At 47.5% G+C, this 10,107-nt stretch overlaps 1 protein-coding gene across 1 annotated transcript; it reads right to left on the reverse strand.

The window, feature by feature from the left end:
- melk (maternal embryonic leucine zipper kinase) lies at positions 1-7,610 on the reverse strand. The gene is made up of 18 exons (XM_068591963.1): positions 7,482-7,610; positions 7,094-7,209; positions 6,918-7,003; positions 6,485-6,601; positions 6,008-6,151; positions 5,822-5,890; positions 5,572-5,664; positions 5,235-5,333; positions 4,917-4,985; positions 4,522-4,620; positions 4,125-4,211; positions 3,902-4,033; positions 3,591-3,755; positions 2,954-3,251; positions 1,477-1,573; positions 1,049-1,205; positions 847-950; positions 1-733 (listed from the first exon to the last, which is right to left on the reverse strand). Exons 2-18 carry the CDS (start codon positions 7,170-7,172, stop codon positions 556-558), a joined length of 2,073 nt encoding a protein of 690 aa, XP_068448064.1. The 5' UTR covers positions 7,173-7,209; positions 7,482-7,610; the 3' UTR covers positions 1-555.
- Positions 7,611-10,107: the final 2,497 nt, after the last annotated feature.

The following is a 10,107-nucleotide window of genomic DNA, read 5'->3' on the forward strand; positions in this document are numbered from 1 at the left end:
TTACGTTTACCCAAAAATATTTATTTTGATCTTTTCATGTCAATAGAAATGTGACAGACAGTTTAAAAACTACACAAGCACCAAAGTAAAAGCAGACTTATTGCACCACAACAGTGTAAAAACAAATGCCATGATGGAGGACTTGACAACATGTACATTAATGACAGTAAATGACATCTACAGGGGGGAGAACACCACAAGACATAAATATGGTAATAAGCAGCCAGAAGGTATACTGTGAATAGCGTTCTTCAGCTTAATAATTACAAAGGTAAAGAGCAATGCTCGACATTAAACAAGATGCCCTGTACAGGATCCTGCATGTAATGATCGCACTTTTAATGTAACACAGACTCTGAGGATCGCAGGCCGCCCTAAGGACAAAGTAGAAATATTCACTATGAATAACGAAGGGCTACTAATGTGCTAAGGCGCCATCCCGTGTCTGAATTTGTGCGCCCATCAGCAATAACACATTTCTTCTTGGACGCAAAAAAAGGCCGGTGTCCATCGGCCTGGAGAAGAAAGTGACGTTGTCCGGAAAAGTGGAAAGATTTAGATGCTGGACGAGGCGAGGATCTCCTCCACCAGGTGCTTGTAGACCCAGGCGTCTCCCTTCAGCCTCTGGCGCCGGATCCCGACGACCTCCGGCCTCTGCAGCATGCACACCTCCAGCTCAAACGCCATGGTGACCTTCCCGAAGTCGCCCCAGGTCTGACACTTCAGGGTATACCTGAAAGAAAAAAAAAAGGTGGCGCGGGGAGCGTTTAGCGTGGAATCAAACGCGGTGACGTCCAGATCAGTGAAGAAAAAAAAACCACGGGTGTGCTGCGACCGTCTTCTCACCCCTTCTGTGTGAAGTCGACGTTTTTCTCCGGCAGGATGGAGAGGATCTGGTTGAGGATCTGGTCTGGATTGGTCTGACTGGTCAGAGTGACGTTGTACTGCGCCTAGCGGGGAGGGGGGGGGGGAACGAGACGATGAAGAGTGACGAGTGCAACGCTCGAGGTGCGGAGCGGGGAGGCACCGAGTTTGCGTGGCTCCGTACCTTGATCTTCCGCGGGCCGTCCCGCAGGGCTCTCCTCTTGCTGGGGGTGAGCATGGTGATCATCTTGTCCAGGCCTCTCTCCAGGGAACCGAACACCTTCCCCCCTCTCTTCTTCTTCCCGCTGTCGTCGGTGAACGCCATGTCCAACGATCGAGACCTGGGTTGGGGGTCAGAAATTTTTTTTGGAACGTACCATCATCACCAATAGTTCACTGATTAAAAAAAGCTGCATTTACAAATCTAAGAGTTACACACCGGAGATTTTGAGGTTAATATCACACAGCGTATAGGTTATATTACTGTATAAGCCTTTGTTCATGCTTGGAGCTCGCTGAGGCAACCAAAGCTGCACTTGTGAGCTTTATCCTCCCTCTTGCACCGTCATCATCCATTCAGCTGTTCACACACACACGAGAGCCTCGACTCACCTTCGCTCGGGACTGAAAGCCAGAATTTCAACATTCGCAAGCTCCTTGAATGCTTCTGCTTTCCTCTTATTGTTCTCTTTAGAGGCACTGCCGCCACCTGCAACACACACACACACACACGTTGGGTTAAAGGTGAGTCTAGACACGTTAACCTCTGCAGACTCGCTCACAACATACTGTCGCTATGCAGCCAATCATCATTCACAAGACATTTGATCAGGTCACCTTGGACTTAGATGATTTTTTAAGATCATATGATTCGTTTAAAAAATAATTTGCAGATCATTAAAAAGAATTGTTAGTTGCAGCCCTACAAATGTGAGCAAGTGTGAAGAATGGTGCACAAGACAATATATTTGATGAAATTGTGCCACCACTGGAAAAAAAACACAGTTTGGATTTGAATATTGAACTTCAATAAACTTCAATAAAAAAAAAAAACCTGATCCAGACAATGTGAAACATTCATGTCGACCTCAAAGTGTCTTTAAGGGGAAATAAAAGTGACGGGTACAACCCATTGCCTCTATGCATGGAACTGGATTGCTTTGTCATTGAGGTTTTTGAACACGAAAGGGTTTAGTATACAGAGGCAAGAGGCCTGAGACACACACACACACACACACACACACACACACACGCGCACACACAAACAAAGAGAGAGCGCTAGGCTTTAGTGGCGAGAGAACACATGTCACTACAGCCCACGTGGGACGGTGAGCAGAGGAAAGAGACAGCTACACCTGTCACAGCACACGCCTAGGGACACACACAGACCACAGTGTGTGTGTGTGTGTGTGTGTGCGTGTACAAGTTTGTCAAAGGCAGCATGTCTGCACTGCAGCTTAGAGAACGGGGGAGGCTGAGAGGGGAAGCAGGACCGAGCCGGCCTCCAAAGGTTTTCACACCCAACAGGTCGGCTGCAGGCGGCGCGTTTGGAGAAAAAAAAGAGGGGAAACTAATGAGGCCGGACGTCTGAGCAGAGAATACACTTTGAGAAACAATTAAGACCTTAATGATCCTCCGGTCATATTAGCGTCCCGTCATTTTGAGATAAGCGAACAGAATGAGCTCCCTGATGATAACCTCACCTTCGAGTCGACAGAGATAAGTGTGCGTGTGTCCGTTTTCAGCGGTTTCCGTAATGACGGCTGAAGCGTCGGAAATATGAGAGGCTTTGGCGGAAAACAGGCCCGGTAAACGAGTTTATTACCAGAAGACAATTTACTTGCAAATGTGTGGCATGCGGACGTGGCACTTGTGATTACGAGGGCCGCGTGTCGAGGCTGAGCGAGGGGACCAATACGTTTTGAGGAGAGAGGGACAGTTCGCTAATGCAAATAATCAAATGGAGATTGTGCGTCAAGCGCTTGTTTGGAACACAAAAAAAACAATTACAGTAGACAAATAAACCGCATGATGAGCTGAAGCTGTGTGTTGTCGTTACTGCCGTGGGTTGAGTGGACTCCCCCTTTACCTTTAGGTGTGAGCGCTTCGGTTTTTGTGCCCTTGCTGGGAGTGTTTCGGTTGGGCGTGGTCAACACGTTCTTGTTGGGACGCGCGCTCTTCTTGCTGGACACCGGCGTGCGAGGAGGAGGCAGCGCGAATATCTCCACGTCTTTCTCCCGCGCTGTGGAGGCGACGTTCTCCTTGTTCTCGCTGACTCGCTCTTGGTCTCGGTCCCGCCTCTCCTGGCGATGCTGGGCCGGGACGCGGCCCCGCTCTGGGGTCGGGCTGTAGGCGCACCTCTTCTCCACGGGCGGAGACGTCGGCCTCTTTTGGGAACACGGAGGAGAGAGAGTCAGAGAGAGAGAGCGTAAAAGAGACAGAGAGAGTCAGAGAGAAAGAGCGTAAAAGAGAGAGTTAGAGAGAAAGAGCGTAAAAGAGAGAGAGTCAGAGAGAGCGAGTCAGAGAGAGAGAGAGAGAGAGAGTCAGAGACAGAGAGAGAATCAGAGAGAGAGAGAGAGAGTCAGAGAGAGAGAGAGTCAGAGAGCGAGAGAGAGAGAGCGAGAGTCAGAGACAGAGAGAGAATCAGAGAGAGTCAGAGAGAGAGAGAGTCAGAGAGAGAGAGAGAGAGCGAGAAGATTTGTTTTGCGGCTCCGACGTTCACGTACCACATTCTTGTGGTTCGCCGCTCCATCCGGCTGACCTCGGACTCCCTTGGGCGTGTGGCGTCTGGCCGGAACCCACGGGCAATCGTCGATGAACTCCGAGCCGAAGTCCAGAGAACCCACAATCACGGCGTCCTCGTCTTCGCTGAAGTGAAGGGCTTTCCTCGTCTGGACGCGAGAGAGGAAATAAAAAAACGGTCAAAAAATAAAAAGATCCCACGGCAAAACAGCGAGTACTTTCAGGGTACAAGCAGACAGCGGCCCAAAAAGAAAAAAGAACAAAGCATTTTGGGAGTCGGGGCACCGGGTCTGACCTGCGGTCCCTGGTGCAGTGGAGAGCAGGAGTCCTCGCACGCGGTGGGCTCAGGGCGCAGGCGAACGGGTTTGCCCCTCTGCTTCTTCGACAGCAGCAGCAGGTAAGTGGCTGTGGTCTGGTCGTACCGCCACTGTGTGTGTGTGTGTGTGTGGGGGGAGGTCATTTGTGTCAGACTGCGATTCATGTAAAATACCTCAGCTGCACAACAACGACATACGCACCTCCTTGACCATCGCCGTGGCGCTCGCCCTCGATCGCTTCATGTTGACGGCCATCTCTGTGATGCAGTCCTCGTCGATGTGGCCGAGCTACAGAGGAGACCAGGTACGTTCACACAAACTCCAAAGACCGATTGTACGCCCCACCCTCCCACCCTTTGTTTGTAAGCACTAAAACTTAATAAGAATTTGAAGGATTATGGAATCGGTCCAGGTAAATGGCCTGAGTGGTGTCTGGAGAAAATTGGAACAATAACTAAATTCAAAAGAAACGTGTGAAAGAAAACACTCAGCAGGATGCTAACCCATAAAGGCTTTGAGCTACTGTGGTGCAGTTCTGTTTGTATGTTTATGTATGCATCTCTAAAGCAGTTGGATGTGTGTGTTTGTGTGTGTGTACCGGCTGCCTGCTACGCCACTCCACGGGGCTGTTGTAGTCTTTTATTGCCCACGGATGGTCCAGCAGCTGTCGAACACTAAGACGCCGCTTGGGGTCCACCTACAGGACGCACACGGAAACTACAAGTCAATACGCAGGAGACCAACGCAACCAAAAAGAGCTGCGGCGTGTTCAAAATATTGCACATGTTGTACAAATGATATTCCAATTATGGAAATTCGAAATTGCTTCTTCTCTGCTATTGTGGCAAGTAAATGTGTTGATGTCTGTTGATGGGGTCCACTGTTGTGCAATGAGACATTTCTGTTAAATAGCAACAAAGAAAAAAAGGGAAAAAGAACCAAATAAAAGACGTGAGGGGATGGTAGGAGAGGAGTGGGGTTGTTTGTGTGTACCTGCATCATCTGGTTGAGGAGGAGGACACTACCTGGAGACAGCCACTGGGGGTTATCATATTTACCTCTCTGAAGAGGCACAAGAAACACATCATGCAACATAAATAAACTCGAAAGAGAAGCAAACATAAATGTTCTCTGCTATTGGGATTTCATTAATATCCTATAAACTGCAGGGGCACACAATAATTGCAGGAAATGGACACAAGAGTACGAGAGCAACGCGAGGATCCAATATTTTGCGTTACACCGTTGAAGGTGCAGCATTTCAGACGGTCCCAAAACACTAAACAGCTGGAAAGGTGTCGGCGCTCTTACTGTGATCTTCCTGTAGAGGATCATGCAGTTGTCGTCATCAAAGGGTAGGTACCCACAGAGAAGTGCGAACAGCAGCACCCCCATACTCCACACATCGGCCTGGGGGGGTTACACACCACGCAGCAGAAGGTTCAGCTTTACAGTTAGGATTTCACAGAGTCGTGCACCAGCGGATATGATCAGCGCACCGTGAAAAAAAACAGGGCAGCATTGGAAGTGGAACAGGCAGGTAATCATTCCTTTTTTTTGGTGGAGATACAAATGTGGGGAGGAAAGGGGGGGGGGGTGTTGCACTTAAGGGCTCTATAAGTCGTAAACAGTAGAGTGCATGTCTCACCTCTGAGCCAATATATGCTTTTCCCTGGATGAGTTCAGGTGCAGCGTACGCGGGGCTTCCACAAGACGTCATCAGCTCATAACCCAGACCTCCCTAGGAGACAGACAACCAGACACATTGTGGAAGCACCCAAATACATTTGCCTCCCTGTTTTTGTTCTTCTTCACCGTCCTCTCTACTTGATGCAACAGCTAACAGGTCTAATACTTTTGCCACAAACACAATGAGAAGGTGAAAGTCGTTGATTTACCTTGGGTTTGGCACACAATCCAAAGTCTATGAGCTTCAAGTTGTGGTCTTCGTCAATCAACAGGTTTTCCTACAGTTCCAAGACGAGCGGGGCATCGGACGTTAAGATCAGTATGCGGTCACAGAAAAGTGTTTTGTTGCCGTTTCACATCGTCTCAGTCGCACGCAAATCGGTGGTTGTCTTTACCGGTTTAAGGTCCCTGTGAGCGTATCCCTGGCTGTGGACGTAGGCCATCGCGGACACAATCTGTCTGAAGAACACCCGGGTCTCCTTCTCTGACAGACGGTCTTTTGCTATGATGTAGTCGAACAACTCCCCACCCGGACAGTACTGAGATTTTAAAGAAAAAAAGGACAAAGCAAAGTTACCAAACACATTCACACAAACACTCTCACACACAAAAGAGACAGAGAGTCAGAGAGAAAGAGCGTAAAAGAGAGAGAGAGAGAGCCAGAAAGAGACAGAGAGGGAGAGACAGAGTCAGAGAGAGCGAGTCAGAGAGAGAGAGAGAGAGAGAGAGAGTCAGAGAGAGAGAGAGAGAGAGAGAGAGAGAGAGAGAGAGAGAGAGAGAGAGAGAGAAGATTTGTTTTGCGGCTCCGACGTTCACGTACCACATTCTTGTGGTCCACAAACACTCTCACACACAGTTTATTGTGTGCTCACCTCCAGCACCATGAAGATCTGGGTGGAGGTCTCTATGACCTGGTAGAGACGACAGACGTGCTGGTGACTCAGGTTCTTCATGGCCTCGATCTCCAACTTCACACGAGGCAGGTCAACCTGGGGGAGTCAGAGTTTGTTGTTTTTGTTATTTTTCCAAATGTGTCATTTGTCTTTTTGTTTCAGTGTCATTTTAGAATAACAGCTGATTGCACTAAACCTAACTTTAAAGTGTGTTTGCATACATCTGCCACTTTTGTTTAATTGTAACATCAACTTGAGAAAAAATATATACATCAGTGCAAACCTTGCAATCACGTTGGGGTGTGGCAACTTATTGTTGTTATTCTTTTGACTCAGGATTCCCACGTTAACGCAAACATCTACAACGGATTCACCCAAAAGCCTGAGTGTGCAAAGGAACTAATTGACTCACCCCGAGATCCTTTTTGTTCATGATTTTAATGGCAACCTTCTCTCCTGACAGGATGTGTCGACCCAGCTTGACTTTGGCAAAGCCTCCTGACCAACACACAAAGACACACACACATCAGAGAGGACACGGCACCGAGAGCCGTTTCACGCGCTGACACACATTACCGTGGTCATTACCTGAGCCGATGGTCTCATACACCTCATAGTATTTGTGGAGCTCCTCGGCTCCGCGCTGCTCCGTCCTCTCCACCGGCATGGTGCCCCGCTGCCGCCCCGCACGGTGAGCAACGTCCCTGCGGCGCGAGAGGAAACGGTTCACAGAAGCCGCGTTAGCACTCGACCCGCTTAAAAACACTGGAGCTTAACTGCAAAAACACACGTTTATCTCACGGCTGAATATAAACGTTAGCAGCTAGCTAACACCCAGCAAGCTAAATAAACGTTCAGGGGAATTGCAATGTTCGCTAACTGTCTCACAAACACCGTTAATACCACCAAAAGTAATAAAAAAAAGTAGCGTCGGTAAAAACACACGTAACTGCAATGCTCGACATGGTGAATTTACCTGAATTTGTGTGTAAACGGGAAAAATCAGTTAGCGGCCACACGTCATGTAGAGAAGCTATGTGGCAGAGATGTTTTGTCCCAGAAGTTTGAATTTCGCTCGTCGACTGATTCCATTTCCGGCTTCCGGTTTGTCCGCGGCTTCGCGCCCCCTTGTGGCGACTGACAGTACTGCGACCATGGTGCCTTCAGAGGCTGTAGGTTGTGGTGCTGTTGAACTGTGCGTCATACGGACACACATTTTTGTCTACTGTCAATATAGATGGGGTGGACACAATATTGGAAACACCTCATATTTTAAATTACCATGAAGTTGAATCCACACGTTTTATGAAGCTAAATTGTATTGGTTTCAGACATGCATTGGAGAGTAAACAAGAAGAGAAAAACGTCTCAGGTGCATTGCATGATACTCTAAAGCAGATGCCAAGCCAGTGGTGGAAGAAGTACTTACATTGTTTACTTGAGTAAAATTAGCAAGACCACAGCATTAAAATACTCAATTACAAGTTTAAATCCTGCTCTGATTACAATAAGAACTTCATGTGTACACAGCATTTTGACATTGTATAGGTGGTCAAGATGGAGATGTTTTTGTTTCTTTTCAACTTTTAACATACTGCTGGGTAGTTTAGTAACTTCACAACAATACAAGGTATTGAAGACGATACTCGGACTGTACAAAAAACAATTCTATGACCTTGATGTGTATATATATATAGTGGTCAGCTCAGAAATGTACCTGACTTCATAACCTCATGTGCATTCATGGCAGGTCTATACAACCTGTGGGATAGAAAGCATTATTTGTGTGCGCAATGCGTGACCTGCTCTGTAAGACATGTGGCTGCAGCGGCTGACCAGAGAGGTGTATTTATGGTGTAAGAAGGTGTGTGTGTGCCTTCATCTGCACAGCTCCTCCAGTCTGTAATTAGCAGAAGGTGAGAGGTGAGGTCAGAGGTCACTGCATGTATTTTAACAGATCCCTGACTTCAGGTCAGCCAGCTGTAATGACTGTATACAACCACTCTCACTGCTGCAGTTTTCTTGTTGGGAAAATTGCCAGGAACCATTTCTCTCTGGGGCCGATGTCCTACATTAAATGTAGTGGAAAGGGACATCTCGCTGCACCTGTTTTTGTCAATAGCATGTAAGGAGCAAGGCATCCTGTTGCTGAAGTCTGGCAATCGGGCCGTCCCAGTCGTGCATGAGACTGTGACGTATATGAAAAACATGTTTAGCGAGTGTGAGTTGAGTTTTTTTTTTTCTCCTGTGATTGATCGGTGGTCGTCCGGCGCTTCTCATGGTCGTTGGAGAAGGAGTCGGTCGTTAGGGAAGCAACCGGTAGTTAGGGGGCGTCCAGGTGTCAGCGGGATGACAGAACCCCTCATTTGGTTTCTGGGGGCAGCTGGCCAGGACGGGTCAGGGGGACATCAAACAACCCACAGCTGGGGGAGGGGTCGAGTGTGAGTAATGGAAAAGAGAAGGGAGAGCAGAGGAAGATGAGAAAAAGAAAGGGGGAAACGGAGAAAAGAGACAAATGTAGAAAATCAGTTCGTACGGCGATGTCAGGACGAAAAGATTAAATATCAGGGATGAGCCAAACCTCTTTCAGCATGTTGCCTTCTTTTCCTCTTGTTGTTTTTTGTGTGGTTAAAAGTGGCCGGCTAACACACACATACATAAAACACATTTTTAAATAGTCACATATGGTTCAATTTCAGCAAAGCAATAGAATTAAATCAGTTCTGGCCTTGTTATTTTCTTTCTCTTTTTTTATCAGGGCTCTATTATTCCTAAATCTGCATGAGCTCACAAATCTATTGAGACACATTGAAAACCTATTTTCAATCTACTGTAACGTTCTGTAAACCAGTGGGTGTTCCCTCTCCCTCCTCCCCTCTGGGTCCTTTTATGAGATGCAACCCAAGAGAAACATTTCTTTATTTCTTTCATGAATTAAAAAAAAATTGGTTTGCAATGCTTCTGAGGACAAGTTCTGTTACAGTCAATGCTTTTAACAGACCGCGCAGAACCTCCACAGCCAGCCAGCGTTTGCTGCAAGGACTGCCAGTAAAAGTCTCACACGTACAACCTTCAGTCAGCAGATTCAACGTCGTGAGCTGAATTCTGCTGAAAAAGATGAAAACTATAAAATTGTCACAGATCATTGTCGCAGCAACTTGTATGCATGTGAGCTATGTTGTGTTTAAGTGCCGCTGTGCCACTTCCAGCCGCTTTCAGGGACACACACAGTGTGTGTGTACTGTGTACGTGTGTGTCTCTGTGTGTGTGTGTGTGTAATCAGACATGCAGCTATTAAGCTGTCACAATGGAAAATAGACATTGCTGCGCCGTGGACGGAATTCCCAGTATTCCCTGACAGACTTTAGGAGGCTCCCAGAATGCATCTGTCAGAGCTCAGTGACTGCCGAGTGTTGACTGCTGGGGGACCAAGCGTCTTGGATCTGGCTGTGTGCCAGAGAGGTGAAATAAATAAAAAATAAAAAAACATGTGTATGTTTGTGTCGGGTTTGAGCTATAACCCTGGCAGTGTGTCAGTGTCCTTATGGGCCTCAGGTCAAAGGTCACAAAGAGAGACAGAGATCATTCTGGACATCATGGCG

This window comes from Clinocottus analis, unplaced genomic scaffold (genome assembly GCF_023055335.1).
Source record: "Clinocottus analis isolate CAN_PGR_092001 unplaced genomic scaffold, fCliAna1.0.p SCAF_26, whole genome shotgun sequence".
Classification (NCBI taxonomy): Eukaryota; Metazoa; Chordata; class Actinopteri; order Perciformes; family Cottidae; genus Clinocottus; species Clinocottus analis.

What these genes read in the sequence shown, in the direction of transcription:
- melk (XM_068591963.1), bottom strand. Translation starts at nt 7,172, where the DNA reads ATGCCGGTGGAGAGGACGGAGCAGCGCGGAGCCGAGGAGCTCCACAAA. An exon ending in TGAACAAAAAGGATCTCGGG is followed by an intron (nt 6,602 to 6,917) that starts GTGAGTCAATTA and finishes TGACTCCCCCAG; the next exon opens with GTTGACCTGCCTCGTGTGAA. An exon ending in AGATCTTCATGGTGCTGGAG is followed by an intron (nt 6,152 to 6,484) that starts GTGAGCACACAA and finishes TTAAAATCTCAG; the next exon opens with TACTGTCCGGGTGGGGAGTT.